Source organism: Carcharhinus amblyrhynchos, chromosome 1 (assembly GCF_965287045.1).
Source record: "Carcharhinus amblyrhynchos chromosome 1, sCarAmb.v2.hapA, whole genome shotgun sequence".
In the NCBI taxonomy this organism is placed as follows: Eukaryota; Metazoa; Chordata; class Chondrichthyes; order Carcharhiniformes; family Carcharhinidae; genus Carcharhinus; species Carcharhinus amblyrhynchos.
In genome coordinates this window covers 134267855-134292378 of record NC_137324.1, presented here as the reverse complement: position 1 = coordinate 134292378, position 24524 = coordinate 134267855, and the positions used below count along the sequence as shown (strand labels likewise).

Genomic DNA, 24524 nt, shown 5'->3' with positions numbered 1-24524 from the left:
TGGACAATGTAGAAGTTAACATAGATTTTTTTTGTTCATGAAGATTTTTCTGGCTAGTGACAATATTTCTAAAACTGTTGTTTTTCACCATGTAGAAGTTCAGAAAATCAATCAGTTCTAAAACTACACAAGGGATCAAAAGGTACAGAATCAGAAATGATAAAAGATAGTAACACAGAGTAACAACGGCATACAAAGTGCAAACAAAGCACTGGGGTTCATGTCTAGGAGAACAAAATTCAAAAGCAGAGACGTCGTAATAAAATAATGTAAAACATTGATCAGAGCAGACTTAAACAATTCTGGTCTGCAAACTGCAGAAGAAAGATAATGGCCCAAATCTTCTAGTATCCAATTTTGATACCAGAAGATTTGGGCCTTACTTATTCTTTTGTCAAATTGGAATGAAGTTGGCAGATACATGCAGGATCCTTTGGAAATATACATGCATTGAAATTTTCTACAAAGTTTAAACTCCTGATGGGCTGATTTCCACTGTTTGGGTCCTCCACGAATACCTCCAACACTGAGGTTAGTATCAGAGAACTTGGGCAAAAATGGATGCCCAAGAAAAGACACACCCCATTTTTACAAGATTAGCTGCCGTAAATGCAGGAACTTACCTGCATACCCACCCTGGGGATGTTATGCTGCTTAATATCTGGTCTAACTCAGTGATTAGCCAGCATAACTGAACTGAGCACCACAATTGAACCCACCAAATCAACCCCGATGTAACCTGACTCTCCCACCATCAGCCTCCTGACTTGACCTGACTCTCCCTCTCACTACCAACCTCAACCAACTAGCCCTACTGACCAAACCCAATCCATCTCCTCCATCCCCCAAACTGACCCAACATTCTTTCTCACATCACAACTCACCTATTGTTCATTCAGCCACTTATTCTTCCACCCATCACAATGATCCACGGACTCACTGATCCATCCACTATCCTATCTATCCAATCACCCACATACCCACTGATCCACGCACTCACAAATCCATCCACTCATTCACTCAAGCATTCACTCACTCGCTTACTTATTCAATCACTCACTCACCCATCCATGCTCCCACTGATCCACCACTCATCCACATACCAACTACCCACTCACTCACTCAACCATTCACTCACCCACCCACTCACTCACTCACCCACTCTGACAATGATCTGTCCACTCACCCTTGCACTCGGTCATTCACCTAACCATTTACTCACTCACTCAGTTTTGCAACCACTCACTCGCCCAGCCACTTAGTCACCCACCTATTCATTCACCCAGTCACTCGCTTAGTCCCCCACCCACATACTTACCTAATCATCCACTTACCCACCCACTCACTCAATCACCTATCCACCCACTAATTCAATCAGCTAACCATTCACTCACTCACTGACTCACTCACTCACTCATCCACTGAAAGACATTTATGGCAGCTAATCTTGTAAAAATGGGGTGTGTCTTTTCTTAGCTTGATTTCCACATTCCTCAGTCTTCCCGTTAACCCATCCTAGCTGAACAATCATAGAAAGGTCATGGCACAGAAATCTTTGCGGATTGCAACAATACACCCAGCACTGACATTGACCACAAAATCCGAGCCAGTGGGTCTAGAGAAGGTGCACCAAAGATTTACAAAGATGAAACCACACTAGAACGACAATGATACAGCCACAAGATTTAACAGGTTACAGCTTTTTTCTCAAAGGTGACCTGATAGCTTTTACAAATAATGAAATGGTTGTTTAACAGCTTAAAAGCAGATTCTTAAAAGAAGAAAAAAAGTTTCTATTTGTGATGGAGTTCAAAACTCGGAGTCACAAATATATGATAGATATTAATCAATCCAATAATGAATGCATGAGAAACTTCAGTATTCAAATAATAGTTAGAATGCTAAAGTTGTTGCCTTGTGGAGTAATAGAGATAATTAGCATAGATGCATTCAGTGGCAAGCTAAGTGCATGAGGAAGAAAGGAATGGAAGAAGTAAGGTGAGAGGACGAGGCTTGAGTGGAGCATAAACAGAAGCATGGGTTGGTTGAGTCGAATTGCCCGTCTCTGCACTTTAAAAATACTTTGTAACTCCACTGCAAAGAAAACTGCAAAGCAAATAAAGGCTGCTTTTAGTTTTTTGTTGTATTAATCTTAACAAAGGTTTAATAAGAAAATACTCAAAGGATTCAGATTATTAAGCAACAGCCCTTGTACAATACCACTGTAACACAGGCATTTCTCTTTGTTTCCTGAGTCACTACTTAATCATCCTTTTCATCATTCACCAGCAGGATTCACATAGTATGGATACATTTCCTGATAAATATAGTACAATAAAACTGCCAGCAGCTATTTATTTCCAGTGACAATCAACAACCAACAAATATATGACTAAGATAATATGAGGAATATAGGAATTAGGAGCAGTAGGCAAATTCAGCCCTTCAAGCTGCCCCGCCATTTAATCAGATCATGGCTGATCTCTCCCTGGTCTCAAACTCACTCCCTATCTGTTCCTCATATCCCTTTTTTATTAAAAATATATCTATCTCCTTTTTGAAACCATTAAATGATTCAGATATGGGGCAATGGTTCCGCAAATTCAGCAGCCTCTGTGAAAAGTAGTTCCTCCTCATCTCAGTTTTAAATCTACTGCCTCTCAACGTACATTTCTGACCTGTTGTCTGAGTTTACCTCACAAGAGGGAACATCTGGTCTACATTTACTTTATCAATCCCTTTTAAAATTTTATACACCTCTATCAGATCCCCTCTCATCCTTCTAAACTCCAGCAAGTACAAGCCCAAACTATTTAATCTCTCCCCAGATCTCAACCATTTCATCCCTGGAAGCAATCTGGTAAACCTCCTCTCAACTGCCTCCAATGCCACCACATCCTTCCTCAAATAAGGAGACCAAACTGGACACAAAACTCCAGATGTGATCTCGCCAACACCCTATACATTTGCAACAACACTTCTTTATTTTTATATTCCCTTTGTAATAAATGCCAGCATCCCATTTGCCTTTTTTATTATGTGCTGCACCTGTATAATGACTTTCTGCAATTCATGAACGTAGACACCCAGATCCCCCTGCCCAGCATTTTGAACCTGCTTTCCATTTAGGTAATAATTTGCCTCTCTATTTTTTCTGCCAAAATGGACAATTTCACATTTATTCACATTAAACACCATCCACCAAATTTTGGCCCATTCTCCTAGCCTATCTATTTCTGTCTGTAAAATCTTTACATCCTCTTCACTGCCTGCTTTCACACCGATTTTAGTATCATCCTCAAAGTTTGCTATGTTACATTTGTCCCTGCTTGCAGATCATTTATATAGATTGTAGATAGTTGAGGTCTGAGGACTGACCGCTGCGGCATCCCGCCAACCACAGAAGGACCCATTTATCCTGACTCTTTGCTTTCTGTCAGTCAGCTAATCCTCAATCCTACCAATTCTCTATCCCCAGTTCCCTGCGATCTCTGGATCAATATTTTATGCGGCACCTTGACAAACATCTTATGGAAGTCCAGATATACCACATTCACACGTTCCCCACTATCCATCTTGCTCGTTATGTCCTCAAAGAACTCAAGCAAGTTTGTCAAGCATGATTTATCCTTCATAAAACCATGCTGACAATGGTGGATTGAGCTTTGTCTTTCTAAATGCTCATCCATCTCCTCAATGACTGATTCCAGCAAGTTTTCCACCACAGCGGTCAAACTAAGCGGCCTACAGTTTCCTACTTTTTGCCTCTCTCGCTTTTTGAATAAGGGTGTCACATGAGGATGTTTCTAATCAACTCGGACCTTACCAGAATCCAAGGAATTTTTAAATTCGGAAAAGCTGAAGGATGAAGGCACAGCTGCAGACACAACTGGAAAGCAAATGAAGGAAAACATGGAAAGCAGTGAGAAGAATGTCACTCTCAGAAAGGGTGGCACCATGGTTAGCACTGCTGCCTCACAGCACCGGGAACCTGGGCTCAATTCCTAGTTTGGGTCATTGTCTGTGCAGTTTGCATGTTCTCCCCATGTCTGTGTGGGTTTCCTCTAGGTACTCCAGTTTCTTCCCACAGTCTGAAAGATGTGCTGGTTAGGTGCATTGGCCATGCTAAATTCTCCCTCAGTGTACCTGAAAAGGCGCCAGAGTGTGGCAACTAGGAGATTTTCACAGTAACTTCATTGCAGTGTTAATGTCAGCCTACTTACGACTGATAAATACATTTTACTTTAAGTAGTCAGTTTTTCTCTTTGGCATAAAAGGAGACAGGAGCTCTTGAGGCATTATGCAAGCTGGCTGAAAGGTCTAAAGCTGTGAAGCAGTGAAATAGCTCAGAGATGCTAACAGGTTAAGTGTTATCCTAGAAGTGACCAAACTGTGAACCAGAGTGTTATTTATTGGTCAACTGAAAAGGAAAATCTGGAAAACTAAACCATCAGAACTGTTGCATCCTGAGGGAGAGAGGATTTGTAGAAGTGCATTTTACTAATAATAATTGTATCCATGAAACTCGAAGGTGAATGCTGGTTTCAGATAGCCTTCCTGACCTGCCCGGTGTGAATAAAGAGCAGCATATTGTGGAACTATATTTTTGTGAGGAACTCACATTTTTGTGAGGAATGATGCAAATGCCCATGGTTGTTTAAGATGTACTTTTAACTGAATTAACATTAAAGTGAAATTTACCTTTTTATGTGAAGTATCATTTGCCTGTTAATTCATGCTTAATTTATGTTGATTCAAATTTGTGTTAAAGTAGAAGTTGCAAAAGGCAAACTCTTGGGACCCATTTGGTAAAATTGATTATTGTGGTTTACAGTTCCCACAATGGCCAGAAATTGAACTGGATCAACCATATTAATACAGCAACTACAAAAGCAAGTCAGAGACTGGGAATTCTGTGTCATGTAACTCACCTTTTGTTTCACCAAAGTCTGTCCACAAGGCACAAGTCAAGAATGTGATAGAATACCCTGCACTTGCCTGAAGATTCCAGCCCAACAATACTCAGGAAACCCAACATCCAAAATGAAGCAATGCACTTGAGTGGTAATCTACCCATCACCATAAACATTCACTCCATCCACCACAGACACGGTGGCTGCATGTGTACCACCTGCAAGATGCAATGCAACAACTTGCTGAGGCTTCTTTGGCAGACCTTCTGGACTCAGGACTCCCTCCTACAAGGTCAAGGGGAGCAAACACATGGGAGCATGACCACTTGCAAGTTCTTCTTCAAGTTGCACAACATCTGACTTTACAATATATTGCTACTCCTTCACTGTTATGTCAAAATCCCAAAAATCACTCCTTAACAGTACTGTTGGAATGCCTACACCACATGGGGCAGTTCAAGAAGGCACCTCAACACCATTTGCCAAGATAACTTGGGATGGGCAATAAATACTGGCCTTGCCAGTCAAACTCACATCCCAAAGACACATAAAATAAGATTATCAGCTCATTCAGAATAGCACTGCAGAAAACTCCTCCACTAGCTGTCATCCAAAGTTCACCACAGATCCGCCACCTCTAACACATGACAGGAAGCAGGAGTGTTGCTATGGAAAAAGAATGAGTTTAAACCATTGTAATTTCACACCTCACAAACTGTAATTGCAGCAGGCAGCTTATTTATATATATATATTTCCTTCATTTTGCAGCACATATCCCATTCACTTCTCTTCTATTTCATAGGAAATTACCTAAATCCCATTGGACAATTGCTGTAGTAATTAGAATAATACCATTTTGATCAGATATCAAAATAAATTTTGGCCTGACTTCTGTCATCAGCAGCAAAGTGACTGATAGCGCTCACTGCTGATGTCAAAGAAAGCTGCCCAGAAAGATATTGTGATTTCTGTGTTGCAGATTTCCCTTTTCCTGACAATCAGTGGTGTAGTCCCGCTGGAGTGCACTAGAGTGCACCTTCAATTTCAAGCAGATTTGTAATTTCACTGGTGACTGTGTGTGAGAGATTGTGTGAGGGGGTAGGGGAGAAACAGTGTGAGGGGCTGGGGGAGAGATAGTGTGACTGGGTGGGGGAGAGAGCAAATGTAAGAGAGTAGAGGCTAGAGAGTATGAGAGGGTGTGTAGATAGTGTGAGGAGATGATAAGAGAAAGAATGTGAGAGGATGGGAGAAAGTGCCTGTCAGAGAGTTGGGGGAGACAGATGTGAGGGATGGTGGGCAAGTCAGTGTGATAAAGTAGAGAGTGTATAAGAGGTGGGGTTGGGGGGATGCCTTGAAGAGGGCCAGGGGAGAAAGAAACTGAGGGGTGGTGGAGAATGTCTGGGGGAAGAGAATGTGTGAGGCTGGGAGGGGTGAGGGGGGTGTAACTGAGGGCATAGGGGTGGCAGGGGGACAGCAATTCACATTAATTCCTTGACTGTGTGCCCTGAGGATGTGAAACATTGTTTGTATCTCCTCTGGCAGCATTACATGGAATTTACAGCAAAGAAACAAACGATTTGGCTCACCTCATCTATGTTGCATATGTTCCACATAAATCTCCTACCCTTCTTGATCACACCAGGGGGGTAACCTTTGGCTTCTTTTTTCCCTCATGTGTTTATCAAAGTCCTTGAATGTATCAATACTAGAATCATAGAATGGTTACAACACAGGAGACCATTCCGCACATTGTGTTTGTGTTAGTTCTCTGCAACAGTAACTCAGCTGATCCCATTCCTTGCCCTTTTCCCAGTAGCCCAGTAAAATCTTTTCTCTTCAGATAGTTTTCCAGTTCCTCTTTGAAAACCGTGATGGAACCTGACTCCACCACTCAAGCAGTGTACTGCAGATCTCTTCTGACAATAGTAATAATTTCTCCATATTTATGTTCTCCAGACCCTTCATGATTTTGAACACATCTAAGAAAACTCCCCCATTTTACTCCCCCAGTAAGTAAAATGTTCTGTATTTCATGCTTTAATAGGATTTATTTAAATAAATCAACAAATCAATGCATTAAATAATAAACAGTTATTAAATAATTGTTGTACAATGAAATTCTAGCTATGCTAAAGACTAACATTTCAAAATACCACATGGTTTGAAAACAAATGACTACGAACGCTAATATTTTTCACTTAAAAAGCAGAGTTTTACTGACATTTGAGGAGTACAATGATTAATATACAGAAAAACAAATGTAATAATAGATTTAGAAATGATATGGCCAACTCATTTCCTTAGAACTCCTACATCTCAAAAATTCCCACTTCACCATTGCAGACACTAATTTGAATCTAAAATTTACTTCTGACTATCACAAGTAGGCTTACATTAACACTGTAATGAAGTTACCATGACAATCTCCTAGAAACCACACTCTGGCACCTGTTCTGGCACACTGGGAGAGAATTTAGCTTGGCAGAGCACCTAACCAGCGTATCTTTCAGACTGTGGAAGGAAACCAGAGCACCCAGAGAAAACCCACACAGACACAGAGAGAATGTGCAAACTCCACACAGACAGTGACCCAAGGCTGGAATCAAACCTGGGTCCCTGGTGCTGTGAGACAGCAGTGCTAACCACTGTGCTGTCTCTGGCCAAGTCATGGCAATCTCCAGCATTTAGTAATAATAATGTCACCAAGCAACCAAGCAAATTAAAGAATTCTCACAACCAGCAAAGCAGGAAGGGCAAGGACAGCAAGTACACCAAGACATGAATCCTGAGCTAAAAGATCAACCATGAAAGTGTGCTGAATTCTTCATCACTATTTGCACTGAATTCCACAGTGAGAAGAAGGAATGAATTTACTATTTCAACACAGATAATTCATTGAGGACTTTCTTGAATACATTCAGAATTTCACAACAGTAAGAGGTAATCTTTCCCCAGTCTTTGGATTCAAATACCATTCACAAATCCTTTAATCTTTAGACTTGCAGCTTGATGTACGCTAAGCCCATCATTTTACAGCAATTACTGTTGAGAGTTGGTATACAAATTTGACCCTTCAATTATTCTATAACTTATGTACCACCCAAGTGCTTTTAAAAATATTTTTGTCAAATACAATTTTCAGCAAGAAATTCTACATCTATATTAACAAATGGATATTCCCTAGGTTTTCTTGTTCCATGGGTATCCCACTGGAATTGTGTTCACTTTGGTCTTGAGCTGACTCTAGCAGATATCAGGGGGTTGACCTGTTACAATATACTTGATGGACTTCAAAGGTATCCTTCCACCATCACCATCCCTACACACAACTATCAGGAAACCTGCTTTTGGAAATTAGGAGTAGGGTAATGGGAGGAATGTGGCTGCTGCAGGCTTCAGGCAGTGAAGTCCTGTTGACTGTCTCTGAGGCAATGTGTGTAGCTCCCTCCAACCCACCATAGCAACAATGGACACTAGATCCACCATGATGACAATGACAGCAAATCCATCCTTACTGTGTCACTGGACTAGCCTATACAACTACAATCATTTTCAGCAGAAAATCATGGAAGGTACAGCCATCATTGGCTGGTATGGGCAGAAAGTCAAGACTATTAAAGCAAAGTCCTAGTTCACATTTTATTTTGACTACATTCAAGATCTTAATATACAACAAACTGATAAATGTCAGTTTTACTGCAGGCAAAGTGACCTGATTGTACTCATCAATGTTTGTTTATTCTTAATTATTAACCCCAGAAAACGTTATCACTGATGTAAAATTCCACCACGAAACTATAATTTCCTCTAACTCAGATGATAGTGCAGCAATAAATACTAGAAACCTACAAACACTGCATATGTTATCTCCAAAAAGCAAGCTTTCTAAATGACTTCGGATTATAAACTGAAAAGCTTTCTTTCCCATAACTTTACACACTGATTATTGCTGTGTGACATGATGCAGTAATTTTGTTCTTCAGTAATATAAACAACTATTTTGTATTTTTTTGAGTTACGTAACAGTAAGTGTATTGTAAAAGAGAGATATTGCTAGAGTAAATTAGATACTAAATATTAATTATTGAAGACTCTGAAGTACAATAAAATAAGATGATCAACATCAACGTCCCTAAAACCATGCCATGGAGAACAATTTTAACCCATACCACCTGATGAGAATCAAGCAACTTTGCAGCTAACAACTCCTCTGAAGCCAACCTTGATTTCCACTCCATTCCTGATTGCCACTATTTTAACAATCCCTGTTTTTAAGGCAAACAGTGCATCTGCCTAAATCAGGTGGGTGACTCAAAATTGGTGTCCTCTAATACCATTGGGACTCTAATAACATTTTAATCTGATCACTGTGCAGGGTTACCACAATAGGCCACTGCTCAGTACAACTTCTCAGAGAATAGGTAAGACATAAGTTTTAAGCAGCTTTTTGGGGCTGGGATGTGCTTTTTGTCTCCCACAATGAAAGTCTGGGACACAGTTGCCCACCCATAAGTCCATGTTGAAATTCTATATACTGGCAAGCATCTTCTGATCTTTGCATGGCAGCAGCCAGCTAGCCTCTTTGAAACTGTTTCAGGTGGCCAGCAGGCAAATGGTCTTTTGGAGTTCCAGTAGTCTCAATCTGAGGCTGTCAGGGGTTTTGATACTCACTGCGCATCACCACCAACACCACCCCCCCAACCAACAGCGCCTGCCTGAAATCAGTCAGTAAAAATTCAATCCCCCACTGCACTCCCAACCCCCAAAACCAGAGATGCCAACTGATTTTAGTTTTCTCTTCTTTGCAAAGAGATGTTGGTAAAGTTCAAAGGAGGTTATGAATGGTTTTGCAAAGATAATAAACACCTAACCTGGATCTTTAAAGATGGCACCATATGGTAACTGAACTGGAGACACAGTAGGTTTGTGAGTCAGCAACAGGGGTGTAACCTGAAATAATATTTTGAGTAATGTTGCTATTAAGGCTGCAGAATGTTTCTTGCATATGTAATGAATGTTCTAAAATTGACTGAGTATAAAATCATAGGTGTGACTGTATAATGATAATAGTACCCAATGCTCCCTTTATTGTCAAATCCTCTTTCAACGAGAAGTCTCAAAACACCAGGGTAAAGTCCAACAGGTTTATTTGGTAGCACAAGCTTTCGGAGCGCTGCTCTTTCATCAGGTGAGTCTCATGATGAAGGAGCAGTGCTCCAAAAGCTCATGCTACCAAATAAACCTGTTGGACTTTACCCTGGTGTTGTGAAACTTCTTATTGTGCCCATCTCAGTCCAATGCCAGCATCTCCTCATCATGGCTCTTTCAATGATAATGACATTTTGATAGATTTTAGGGATATTGTGCTCTCTTTATTTGTGTCCATTTTAGAATTCACTTTTTGCTTTCCTCCCCAAACACCCACCACCATATTCTTTTTAACCCTCAGGAAAGAGATGGGGGCCAAATGGCAGTGGCCCAAACGATACTTACATGTACCCAGTAAAATAATTTTACTTCCCTTCAGCACCAACCAGATAACATGATGCCTCAAGCATCTGCACTTTGATAAGGCCACGCTAAAGCAAGTCTTATCTATGCTAAGCAACACGTTTTTGTAACAGAAAATACTAGTCATACAAAATTCAAAGATGTAAGAGTCACTGTTCTAAACTATATACATGTCTATACACACATAAATAACATTACGTGCTACTCAAATATAACTGGCAAAGATGGTATCTCACCTTAATATAAAAGCAAAATACAGCAGATGCTGAAATCTGAAACAAAAACAGAAAATGCTGTAAAATCTAAGCAAGTTTGACAGCATCTGTGGAGAAAGAATAGAGTGTAGTTGACCCTTCATCAGGGTCTCTAGACTTGAAACGTTGGCTCTATTCTCTGTCACAGATACCGTCAGACCTGCTGAGATTTTCCAGCATTTTCTGTTTTTATGCGTGGTATCTTACCTTCATTGGGAGAGTTCTTTTCATTCATTCACTAAGTGTGGGCATCGTTGTAATGCCAGAATTAATTGCCCATCCCTAGTTATCCTGGAGAAGATAGTACTTAGCTACCTTCTTGAACCACTGTAGTCCATGTAGTGTAGGCGCACATAGCGCTGTTGTTTGGGGAGTTCCAGGATTTTGATTCTGTGACAGTGAAGGAACGGCCATATATTTCCAAGCCAGAGTGATGCATGACTTTGATAGATGGTAGTATTCATATATGCCTACTGCCTTTATTCTTGTAGGTGGTGGAGGACACAGATTTGGAAAGTGCTGTTGAAGGAGGCCTGACAAGTTACCGCAGTGTATCTTGTAAATGGTACACACTGCTCCCAATGCACTGGTGGTGGAGGGATTAAATGCTTAAGGTAATGGATGTGGTACCAATCAAGTGGGCTGCTTTGTCAAGTTTCTTCAGTGCTGTTGGAGTTGCAGTCATCCAAGCAAGTGGAGAGTATTCCATCACTTAGAGATAATGGACAGGCTTTGGGGAGCTACAATAATAATCAACCTCTCATTTGCTCTTGTCACCACAGTATTTTATGATTGGCTCAGTTTAGCTTTTGGGAAATGATGCTGCCCCAAGATATTGATGGTGGGGGATTAACAATGATACTGTCATTTAATAATTAAGATGAGAAGTCACTTGACACCAGGTTATAGTCCAACAGGTTTATTTGAAATCACAAGCTTTCGGAGCGCTGCTCCTTCAACAGCTGAAGTAGAGCAAGGTGCTCAGGCACAGAATATATAGGCAGAGTGATGATAGTCCGATACACGTAATCAAGAGTGTCAAAGTACAAGTACAGACAGCGTAGACCAGCTGAATAACAATTGTTTTGGAAACATGGAAAATTACTTGTTATTCAATGGATATCAGCAATCTCCAATGGTCCATTTTAAAAATATCCTCACTTTCTCCTCTCTGGTGGTCTGCCTCTTTGTTGGATTTTGTTTCACAAACTTACCAGTATCTCATCCTAGAAGTCATTTTTGAAGAATGCATCAAGGCAGTAAGGCCCCTAAACTATTCAAATGTGGATGCATCATGGCATTTAAATTGCTGACCCCCATAAAATCAAGTAAATCATCACACTCAGAAACTGAAATATGTATTTCCTTTCTTGTATATTGTCAACATAGGTGTAGCAGCCCTGGGCCTCTAGGTTGGTGGAGTTTGCTCATTTTGCCATAATTCCTATTTCCATTTCTATCTGCCATAACCCTCCTCAATTCCCTGACCTATTAATAAATTCTCTGTTTTTCATTGTTTTGAATTCTCTCATTTTGCTTTCTGTTATCTTTTGTAAATATCTCTGGTGTTCATTAATCATCTGCTGCTGTCCTCTTAAGGTACTAGTCAGTGTATTCCTTTCACACATATATGTTGGTTGCTGTGTATATTTTGCTCTCCTTTTTCATTTGTTTTCTTCTTTTCATCTGTAATATCTCCCAATTCTGAAGAAGGATGTTTAGCTGAAAGCTGAGAGCACTTCTGTGCTCTCAGCAGATACAGTTTGACCCGCAGGATGTTTGCAATATTTTCTATTTTTGTGACAAAAAAGTTGCTAGCACTTTGAGAGCTAACCCTTAAAAACCTGACCTTGAATTAATATTACGTACAGCTCAAATGAAAGTTCCACTTGGGGGCAGGGAGGGGGTGGGGGGGGGGGGGGGGGGAGGTGGTCCTGCTGCACTCTGCATGGCAATTGGTCTGGGATGGAGGGAGTGCAGCAATTGTGGCAGGCTGGGGTGGTGGTCTGCCAGGGGGAACTGCCTCCCGGGGAGGGCCTCAGAGGTTCTGCGAGGAGTGTCTGCTGGGGTAAAGGGGGTGGAAGGATCGCCACTGCTGGGGGGGTGCTGTACATTGAAGCACTCCAAGACGGGGAAGTGTCAGGGCTGGCCCAGGAATTGATATGGGGGCTGCAATCTGGCCATGGGGAGAGGCAGGAGGGGCAGCACTGCGGGGGTCCCAGGCTGGCCAGCAATCGGGCTGGCCAGCAAACATGAAGTCTAACAGATCAGGGCCACTGCACATGTGCAGAGTTCCAGAACTGTCAGACTCTAACGTGAATAGGCTTTGTCTCCCTGGGTTTTTAATGAGATTCATAATTGTGACCTCTGCAGTGCACAGAGTGGGGAGATTCGGGTGAGAAGCTGAACTGACAAAACAGTCAGGATTTAAAACAGTTTTCCCGCACTTTTGGGAGAATCACAGCCATAGTTCCAAGTCGAGATGACATATGGTAATGCTGTTGCCATGCATCTGCTGTCTTTATCCTTCTAGCGATTGAAGTTGCAGGTTTGGAAGGTGCTGTTGAGGGAACCTTGGTACACCCAGCCTTCATCCTATCTGTTCTCATAGCTGGTTGCTACCCTTAGGTTTTGTCATTAACTAGCAACAGTGATGAATGAGTGGCTTTTCCCCCTCCAAATGAAGTACCTAATCACCTTTTGTGTCTTCCCCCTGTGCAGCTAAGTCAATTATAGCCACTGTTAAGTAGAGGAACAAACTGACTGTTTTCTATGTTACACCATGACCTGCCAATAGAATCATTACCTTAAACCAATGGGGGGATGTTAAAGAAGTGTACTTTCTACAAGATCCACTGCAGGAACTTATCAAAGCTCCTTTGACAGTATCTTCCAAAACCACAACCTCTAATACATAGAAAAAAATGTGAAAATGATGGCATTGGAATGGGGTATGCACAGTAAGAAGTCTCATAACATCAGGTTAAAGTCCAACAGGTTTATTTGGTAACACAAGCTTTCGGAGTGCTGCTCCTTCATCAGATGAGTGAAGAGTTGGATTCATAAACGGGGACATATAGGCACAGACTCAATTTACAAGATAATGGTTGAAATGCAAGTCTTAACAGGTAATCAGGACTTCACAGGTACAGATAATGTGAGTGGAGAGAGGGTTAAGCATAGGTTAAAAGGTAAATTGTCTCAAGCCAGGACAGTTAGTGAGATTTTGCAAGCCCAGGCAAGTCGTGGAGATTACAGATAGTGTGAACCCAAGAATCTGGTTGAGTCCATCCTCATGTTTGCGGAACTTGGCTATCAGTTTTTTGCTTGATGATTCTGCGTTGTTGATTATCATGAAGGTCACCTTGGAGAACGCGTACCCGAAAGTCAGAGGCTGAATGCCCGTGACTGCTGAAGTGTTTCCCAACAGGAAGGAAGCAGTCCTGCCTGGTGATTGTTGAGTGGTGTCTATTCATTCGTTGTCATGGCGTCTGCAATGGTCTCACCAATATACCATGCCTTGGGATGTCCTTTCCTGCAGCGTATCAAATAGACAACTTTGGCCGAGTCACAAGAGTATGTACCGTGTACCTGGTGGATGGTATTCTCACATGAGATGATGGCATCTGTGTCAATGATCCGGCACGTCTTGCAGAGGTTGCTGTGGCAGGGTTGTGTGATGTCGTGGTCGTTCTTCTCCTGAAGGCTGCGTAGTTTGCTGCAGACAATGGTCTGTTTGAGGTTGTGTAGTTGTTTGAAGGCGAATAGTAGGGGTGTGGGGATGGCCTTGGCAAGATGTTTGCCTTCATCGGTGACACCACAGCAACCATAGTTAATCCACCTAAGCTACATATCTTTGGATACTAAGGGGCAGTTTAGCATGACCAATCACATAACCTACACATCTTTGGACAGCATAGTTTTAGCATGATCAGCCAGAAAAAAATCCTGCTGCATGAAAGGACAGTGTTCAATCTGATTCGCACTTACTTGTTTCCATGTCTTCATAAACACTCTGACAAAAAGGTTTTATTTAAGAGAACTGGCATGTAAATTCCATCAGTGCAACAATTTAAACAATTAGATAGGCTATCATGCTAACTGATCTAATCCTTTGCTCTGGCTAAAGGCACTTAATAATTTAACCAACATCTACAGTGAAATAAAGCCTACGAACTACAGTACTAATTATCAAATTTAATAAACTCTATTTTTAAATCATAATCACGAAGCATAGGATTTGTGGCACTTGTTAAACCCTCAGGGTTTGTGACACATTAACCCTTTGAGTACAACATTTTCAAATATAGAATATAATGATTCAGGTGTGCATAAGGGTGGAAGTGGACATACCCCTTCTTATATTTCCTGCTGATTTTCACCTTTCACACACAAATAATCATTTTACTGAAATGGCATGACTAAATTTGACACTGGACAAGGAATCACCCGATAATAACTGAAATTTTATTTTATAAATTGGACTGCAATCTGTGCAAACTGCACAAATAACTTTCACATTCCCAATGCTGACATTATAACTATTAATTTGCAGTGCCCTATAAGTAAATGTCAGGTTTTCTGGCAACTCAGAGTCTTGGTTGTCTCAGTTCTACAGAGAATGAGCTTGTCAATTGAAACGACATAAATGTGTGGAAAAACGAAAGAAATATTCTGTTTTAGTTTCAATGTATTAGAAAAGGTCTTTAACTTATTCCCTCAGTTCAGTTAAAAGCAAAACAACACGCCAAACTAATCCTGCTGTGTGGAACTTCTGAACACCACTCGACTATCATTTATTTCCCCTTTGCTGTAGAGTCATACTAACTATGTTTCTTATGGTGTCTGAACAGGGATCTATTTAGGCAAGAATCAGCCTCATAAATCTAATTGTCAACAACTGGCTAGGAAATCTTCAAGATGGAGCCTACACAAAATTGGTAACAAGGCTGCTTATATTTACATAATAGTAAAAAAAATGTTCTAGCTTACTTAAAACAGTTCCAATTCCAATTCATTAATTAAATTTAAACAAGCTATAAAAACATTAAGTATGTGATCACAATAAAAATAACACTGCCATGAGTAGGTTGACTGTGACTCACTGATACATGAGCCTACAAATTACAGTTTCTGATGTTAGGTACTGAATGATTAACATAGTTCTTTGACATTCTTTTGATTTTCAGTGAGTTAACGCCTCTGTTAAAATACGAAAGGGATATATTATGTATTTGTATGATAATAGCATAAATTGTAATTTTCAGGATACAGATCACAAATTACATTCCTTTGCATTTTCACTCACTGAAAAAAACCTGTGAAGAGAAACTCAAGCAGCAGGTCACCACTATATCCCACCCTTTGCACCCAATCTGGATGAAAATATCAGAGTGAATAAACAGTTGCCTCAACTATAGGCTTTTTTCTTCAAACATTGTTCACCAGGATATATTTCTACAAAATTCTTTCATAATCCCTCCAGAATAAACTACATTTCAGTCTGTACACTAGCAAAGAATTCAATTTGAAAACTGTGAAGTAGCATTCAGCAGCATCAGCTCACTTCTGACAAACATGAACAAATAGTACAAAACTACTAATAGATTATTGCAGATCAGCATACAAAGACCATAGAACATCTGGTTTATAAAATGGTAAAATGCATACTGATTAATGCTTTTTAAAAATAAGACACAAGTTGAAGTATGGAAACTTTAATCTGCATTTAACCTCTTTATGCCTGACTTTTGATTGAAAAGTGTCTCTTATATACATCTCATACTTTAGGCTTTTGTATTCATTTGGGGGATGTGAGTGCAGTAAGGGTAAAACCCAAGAAAGCAATTAAAGGTGGAACTCAGATGTCATTTTTCTTGATGTGCTATGGAGCCATGTACAGAAATGTATTTTGTTTGGCAATATCATCTACCTTTGCTGCCAGACATCTATGTAAATGATCATTTACATTTGCGTGAACAGGTTTCTGTCCCATTGGTGCCATTTAAAATGATTCATCTCAAGAAAATTAATGGGTACTGTGATCAAGACATAGTGCAAACAAATTTGACAATGACAATAAGATGTAAAGAAACGCGATGAACCAAAATTATTGGGTACATCAAGAACGCTGCTAAGATCTCAAGTTCAGTTTTCATTATAATGTTTTCTCCATAGCTTCTGGCTGTGAAATATGTGCTTGAATTTCAAAAAAGGTGTAACAAATGAAACTCCAGCATGGCAACCTAGACTATTTTGGATGCTTTACCAGCAATTTTTCTCCTTCCTAAGCAGGACTTTGCAAAAAAATTGTGTATTGCTGTGTAGGTGGCAAATAAAATGTCATACTTTCTATTGTCCTGCCAAAAATAATAATTTCACCATACATCACTGCTCTCGATGCACTAATTAGCATTAAACATAACATTCTTTTCTGAACTGTAAATCTAAAATATAGTGAATCACTATTCACAAGTTTGATTATTGTGCAGTAAACTATTTAAAACACCAGGTCCTGCTCAATTAACTAACATTATATTGAATTTCCGAAGCAAAGTGTGCAATTTAAAAAATGTCCTTCCAGTAGAATCTTTCTGAGGTACTTTAATTTTAAGATGTAATATTGAGCATTTATAAACTGCCCTTATAATGATTCAGTGATGTTAATTCCAGTCAATCAGAAAGCCAAGAACCTCTGAACAATAATTTTCACAATAGCAGTTCCCTGTCACAGGAATAATCAAAAAGACATAACAAAAAAAATGTTAATATGGACTAATTTCTTTTTAAACATTGTCACCCTAAACCGTAAACAAGCAAAATAATTTACAAAGTATTGCTACTTTAAAAGAAGCAAACTCTGCAACAAGATCCTAGACTTTCAGCAGAGTTGTGACTCAAATTACTTGGAAACCAGTCAAAATATTTTGTGGTTGGCAACAGTGCTAACACAAACATAATGTTTTAAGAACTGAAATTGCAAATTGTGTATCAAAAGACTCAATTCTTTGACGGTGATATTTTTAGATATCAAAAGTCATGGAACCTGAACTTAGCAGAATCCCTGAATCCTCTGCGGTCTTCTTCTGTTGCAAGACCAACAAGGGAAAAAGCTATCATCAAATGTAGGCCTTCTCTTTTAAACTGCCTGATGCAGAACTGAATATTTAGAGCTTTTGCCAATAATTTCATCATATTAACTGAATATAAGTACTTGATCTAAATGTAACAACAAAAATATTAAGATTATAGTTTGAAATGCAATTTTACTGCAAAAAACTATTAGCAACATGATTGCAAACTTCAGATTTCAAACAAATCACAACATAAAGTAGCATAAAATAACAACAGGAATATGTTCAGCAGATCGGCTGAATTTTCCTGTACTCAATTGTGGATGACTTAGCAGAAATGTAAACACACTAAGTTGATAACTCTATGACATCTGTAATGATTTCATATATATTGTTTAACTGAAATGATCATGAACTGTTATCACAATCAATCAGTATCATGTTAACTCACGATGATGAGTTACCAGAATTTTTAAACACAGTAAAAGCTCATGTTGCCACTCCAAATATAAAAAGAAACAATGTTATAGGAATAACTGTCTTTACTTTCTGAATATTGCCTCTTTCTATAACAAAATCAAAATTAATTTGAAGTACTACTTATTTAGTTTACATCTACATAAATGCCTCAAGTATTTTTCTGCCATGTAAAGAAACAAGTAGCAGCTGGGAATGATAAGGAAATAGTTAACCAACACAGTAGCACAGTGGTTAGCACTGCTGCTTCACAGCTCCAAGAACCTGGGTTCAATTCCCGGCTTGGGTCACTGTCTGTGTGGAGTTTGTATATTCTCCATGTGTCTGTGTGGGTTTCCTTGGGTGCTCTGGTTTCCTCCCACAGTCCAAAGATGTGCGGGTTAGGTCGATTGGCCATGCTAAAATTGCCCCTTAATGTCCTGAGATGTGTAGGTTAGAGGGATTAGTGGGTAAATATGTAGGGATATGGGGGTAGGGTCTGGGTGGGATTGTGGTTGGTGCAGACTTGTTGGGCCGAGTGGTCTCTTTCTGCACTGTAGCGTTTCTACAGGAAACTGTATGATTGTATTTCAATCAGAGGCTCTTCTGACACCATAAACCATGAAATAAATCTTAAGTACTTATGGGAATCAGAAGCCTGAGATTGAATTACAGACTTAAGTGCTATTCACTATTGCATACAATAGAACCTGAATAATTTTCTTTTTTAAATTGTTTTAGTTTTTTTCTTCACTCATCTGTTGTGACCACCTCAAGAGCATTTTGAAACAAACAAAATGGAAATACAACTTGCTGCAATGTCTAACTGAATCTATATGACAATGTTTAACCTGAAGATATATAAATTCATGTGCCAGGTACCATAGTATCTCAAGTTTTTATCACCATATTACAGTGAAATATTTGTATTTGTATATTGTTTCACACTTCACTGGATGACCCAACACCATAGAAATCGTGAAAGGAGCTTTGTTCTTCAATTGGTCAAAATCCCTAATTGAGCAGAACATTTCATTTCTACCAAGGCAAAATGTTGAGCTGCAGAAGTCTCCATTTTCCACAAAAAGAGATGACAGGCATCTTAACATGTTCAAAACAGCTAATGATACAATAATTTAAAACTATGCACTCAAAAAATGTTATATGCTGTATCACAGTAATTGTCCAGTAATGGCAATCTTGATATAGTATTGACATATTGGCACACACCAGACTTCATCAAAATCAAAATTACAAATGGCATGGACAAAATAATAAGACAAAATATCAGCAATTTTCTGAATTATACTTAGCATCTCATTTTCTAACTAGCTATTTTAATAATAAAGAACATGACATCCCTATTTCCAAGGTACAGATTAACAGCAATTTGAATAAATTCAACAAAATACTTCAAGATTCAAGAACTGTTGTAAAACTCACCGAGACATTTTCTCAGGAATGTATCCTTGTAATGGGTAGCCATCACTTCTCCCAGAAGATATGGAGCTTTGTGGCGCGATGGGGTGCGATTTCCAAGATCCAAGTACAGTGCAGACAGGCGTAATTAAATTTAAAAGCTGATTTCTCTGATCTCTCATAAAAGGGCATGGCACAGAAATTGTGCCACTGGCTCCAATTCTGTAGTGAAATGATTGTCCAGTTGAGTTAACTCCTACAATAGTGGATGGAGGTGAACAGGTGGCTTGGCAGTAGCCTTCATCATTTGGCTCCTGTTTGATCACGGTTATTGGGTTGGGTTGCAAATAAGCATCATGTTCATAGCCAGAATTGGCAGACGATGTAGGTATCCCCAAAATACCATAAAGATCAAAGGTGTCTCCATAATTCGTCTTCGCCTCAATCAACTGATGTGCAATTTCTGAAAAGGGATTTTCTGAAACTTGACCAGTATACATTGCATTCAGACAAGCAGTTTCATTCATCTCACATTTTAAAGGTGTTGAGAACATTGAATCAGATGGGTCAGAGCTACCTCTACTTCGGAAACAGGGCCCACCAAAATCACTGTCCACTTCAGTTTTCATAAACTGAATAGGATTGACATTAATTGACCCTGTCTCTAAGCATTCACCTTTTGTTTTCTCATCCTTAAATACTTTAATTTCCTCATGCTTTTGATTTCTTCCTCTTGTGTTCTGGTGGGGATTGATGATCATTCTTGTCTCAGCAGCTGGGCTAGAATTGGAAAAGCGCAGGTTATTTACAGCAGGGCTGGAGACAGAAGAGGCCATGCTGTTATTGTTAGGGCTAGACAAAATGTTATTATTAGCAGATACAGAAAGAGGAGAAGCAAGATTACTAGGAGTAGAAAGAGGAGAGCTCATGTTATTCGGACTGGAGACTGAAGAATGCATGTTACTGATATTGGCAGGACTGGAGATGGAAGAACCCAAACTGTTCATATTATTAGGACTTGACAAACCCAGGCTATTTATCCTAGTAGGACTGGAGATAGCACAATGAATGTCACTTGGACTAGTGGCAGAAGTATTCAAATTATTGATATTATCAGTGCTAGAGATGGAAGATCCTAGATTGCTAACAGTGTCAGGATTAGATAAAGCTAAGTAGTTTATTTTAGCAGGACTAGGGACACAAGAGTTAATGTTATTAGGACTTGATACTGAACAGCCTAAATTATTGAAATTTACAGGACTGGAGATGCATGAACCCTGACTATTTCTTCCAGGGCTGGAGGAAGAAGAGCATCGTCTCATAGCTTGCTGTGATAAGATAGTATTAACCTTCTCCTCCTGGAGGTTTATTTCTTGTCCACTAATTTCTGTAATATTGCTAGACCTTCCCTCCATTTGTTCTGGTTGCATACTGTAGTTAAACTCACTCCCCATTTCTTTTGCAGAATTCATATACAAACCCATAGACTCAGCAACAGTCTTTGATAGTTCTTTAGAAGCTCCTAGATTGCACTTTGGATCTGAAGCAAGAAAACCAAGCTGCTGTTCTTGGTGTTGCAGCTGGTAATGAGGCTGATGCTGAAGGATGGGAGAGAGCTCCTGATTCCTCTCTTCATCCCCATTCTTTGCAACTGGAGGTATGCAGCTAACGTTGAGAACAGCCATTACATTGCTGTCACAGCCACCAATCTCATCTCTCCCAACACTTGACGTAGATTTGTTTAGACTCCACTGTCTTTCAATATTCATTACTTCAGGGTAGTCAATATATCCTTTGGTTTCCATTGCTGTTTCTTTAATACACCTATGACAAAATTGAAATTTGTTTTAAAAATAACATATTCGTTCCCATTTCGGGCAGATAAAATATTTGTCAGTTCAAGAATAATAAATAGTTCATAAAATAAACATTCAATTTGCGTTACCAAACAACAAACATATTAAGTTAAATATTCCAAACGAAATATATACTTATGTTCCTCCGTATTTCAGCGAACTTAGATCAACTACTGTAGACAGCAGACTCTGTGTAATGATGCCTTTGAGACACATATAAGGGTGCGTTATTAACAAGGGTTATGATATGGAAAAGTATTTTGCATGAGTTCTCTATTAATAAACAAGCTGTGAGCAATTGGTTACGATCAGTGTTTTCGTAATGTAGTTGAATAATGCAACTAGTGAAGACAAAAGCTCTTTTGTGAAATAGGTTTCTGTGAGAAAATGATTCTAGGTTATCCGTGAACATTTGAACTCGCAAACACCTATAATACACACCGACTCCAAACAAAATTGTGAGATCAGTGACAAAAAAAATCATTAAACACCAAACCAGATTTACTAAAACCAAAAACTTGCTAAATCCTAAATTCCAAATTATGCAACTTTTTTCCCATTGTCGTTCAAAGTTTATGAAAAACTCGAAAATGCAGAGTGCGTCAGGTGCATTTAACATAAACATTGGTAGCGGATAGAGCCCAGTGTTCTTGGCAGATTTCAAACGGATTCCCGGGGGTTCATTCCTCCTGTTCTTCCTCGCGGAAAACCGGGTTTTATTTTCCAAAATCACCCCCGGCTCCTGTTTATCGTCAATGGAGCCGCACCAGCAGACCACCCCATGTATCTGGAACATGTTGCTGCTAATCCGCCTCGATGTCCCATTTTAACCATTGGTGCTGAATTTGTCTCCTCGATCCTTGCACCTCTCTCTCGTATTTTGTCTCTCGGCTGCTCGAGTTTTATTATTCTTTCCTCTATTGCCTTAATGTTTACCAGACGACGCTTGCAGCTCCAAATACAAGTTCAATCTTCTTGTCAATAATAATACAAAACATTAATTAAACTGTCACCGGTGCCTGATTTCAACATTGTTTTCTGCAACTTACCCCTTCTCTCTGGCGATCTGTTTGAAAACTGTTAGCTGACTAGCGTGAAGACATTGGGATCAAAGATGAAACGCAAACACATGATGTGGTCTTTAATATATACATTACAGATATATATATATATGTTTGCGTGTGTCATTTTCCACCAGAAAGGGGAGGGGTGAGAACGGAATGATTGGGAGGTGCCCTTCTCTTGGATCTCTTCGCTGATTGGATAGACACGGTAGAAATCCCACCCACCCCTACAATTGCTGATTGGTAAGAGTTAGCAAGGCCTGCCCGTTTAATGCCTGCGCAGGAGGCGTGGCCAGTCCTACCATTGGTCGGCCGAGCTGTCACTCCAGGCTGCAGCTGCAGCCAGTTGCAGATGAAGCTCGGCGGAGAGGGGTTGGGGACTGGAGTTGGAGCCAAGTGTCGCTGCCCGAGCGCCCGCGAGCTCCCTCCCAGATGCTGCCTCGCGCCGCCACAGCAGCTGCAACCCTTCCCCATAACTTCACTACCACTGACAACCGTGCCACAGCCACCTGCAGCCGCTTCAATAAATAACATCGCTGCAACTGAAAAATATATGGGGGGGGGGGGAACCAGATTGTAAGACTCCACCCGGGTGACGCAATGTTAAAAAACGCAATGATTATCCTTTGGTTGGTAGGAAGGCTTTAGTTCAGTTTTTTTTACGCTTGCTTTAAGTGAAAACCACCATTTTCGTGCAAAGCCTTTCGATAAATCTGCCCGAAACGTCTGGGAATCTGCGCTGTTTTATGAAGAAAGCTTGTCTCTTTTAGTCCCCCTTTTGCCCCTTAAATCGTTACTGGAGAAAAGTTGAAGTCGGCGTTGGGAGATTTTAATGAAACGAAACCCAGGCTAATGGTGTCGGAGAGAGGCGATCTTCAGCCTACATTTAATTCTATTTCTAGAGGGTAAGGTCAATCTGCGCAACGCCTCAGTGACAGACTGACTTTTCAAAGGTTTTGTAATGGTTGCAGGCAGATCATCAGGGTTTGTCAGTCGCACTCAAGTTAATGAACCGCGAAACCACTGCTATTCTGGCCTAATGCCCATTTCAAATATAAATGTATGCATATATATATAAATATTGCACGAACCTTCACATCCAACTCATTGCGATATGAGGTCGGAGGACAGTATAGAAACAAAGATTAAACTCTCCCAAGATCCTCAAGGTGCAACGCTGTTTTATTTCTAAAAAAATGACTACAGTACAGATCAAATCACTTCAATCCACGCAGTTGTCGATTCGGTTCCTGGGCGAACTGTTTTTTTACGTGTCCTCTGAATTTATTCCCAGTCGGCAGTCAGACATCCAAGTTCACGAAACAAAACATAAACTGAGTCGTCACAGAGGGGAAACTTTCTGTCCATTGTCAGTTTGCCTGGCTCCCCTTCCTTTGCTGCTCTATTGCAATGTTGCTGAGACGCTCAGACGTTGGCACTCACTTGCAGCCTTCACTGCTGCTGTTTCTGCTGCCGCCCTGACGTCAGCTTGTTTGTATTTACACTGCACTGGACTGAGCTGAAGGGTAACCATTCCATATAATAACCAATGGAAAGATCATCATTACAAAACCTCACTCATCCACTCCCTCCTCCTTTTGCATAAGGCAATTTGTCATGTACACAAATTAAATGCAATTTAAAAGACGAGATCTTAGGCCAGCAACAAAATCTAGTATAGTCGATCTCCCATGGTGTTTCTTATGATTGCTCTTAGTTTCTCCTCATGCATTTGTATTGCTGTTTCTCTGAATTTCTCTCCACTTTGTTTTCTATTTCTCACCCCTTAACTTTTTGCTTTTCTCTTTTTTTTGTCCTTCTGGGTGAGAAGCGGAGGGTGATGTATGTCTTGAAAGGCACTGCCGACTCTTTATCCTAACACTGCCTCTTCTTTCAATATGACTTTGGCAGAATCTTTCTCCTTAGTAAAGACAGATGCAAAGTACTTATTTAACACTTGAACAATACACTCTACCT

The 24524-nt window shown here is 40.0% G+C and overlaps 1 protein-coding gene across 3 annotated transcripts in view; it reads right to left on the bottom strand.

The window, feature by feature from the left end:
- Positions 1 to 24057, bottom strand: part of nr3c2 (nuclear receptor subfamily 3, group C, member 2) — a 351998-nt gene extending 327941 nt beyond the window's left edge. Inside the window, exons 1-2 of one of the 3 annotated variants that reach the window (XM_080193065.1) lie at positions 23639 to 24057; positions 19652 to 21451 (exon numbers count right to left, since the gene is read on the bottom strand). In XM_080193065.1, the coding sequence (XP_080049191.1) occupies positions 19652 to 21432 (1781 nt within the window). In that variant the 5' untranslated portion in view covers positions 21433 to 21451; positions 23639 to 24057. Of the gene's footprint in view, positions 1 to 19651; positions 21452 to 22532; positions 22567 to 23638 lie in introns of those variants that run through there. The other 2 variants (XM_080193072.1, XM_080193080.1) reach the window with 2 other exon arrangements.
- Positions 24058 to 24524: the final 467 nt, after the last annotated feature.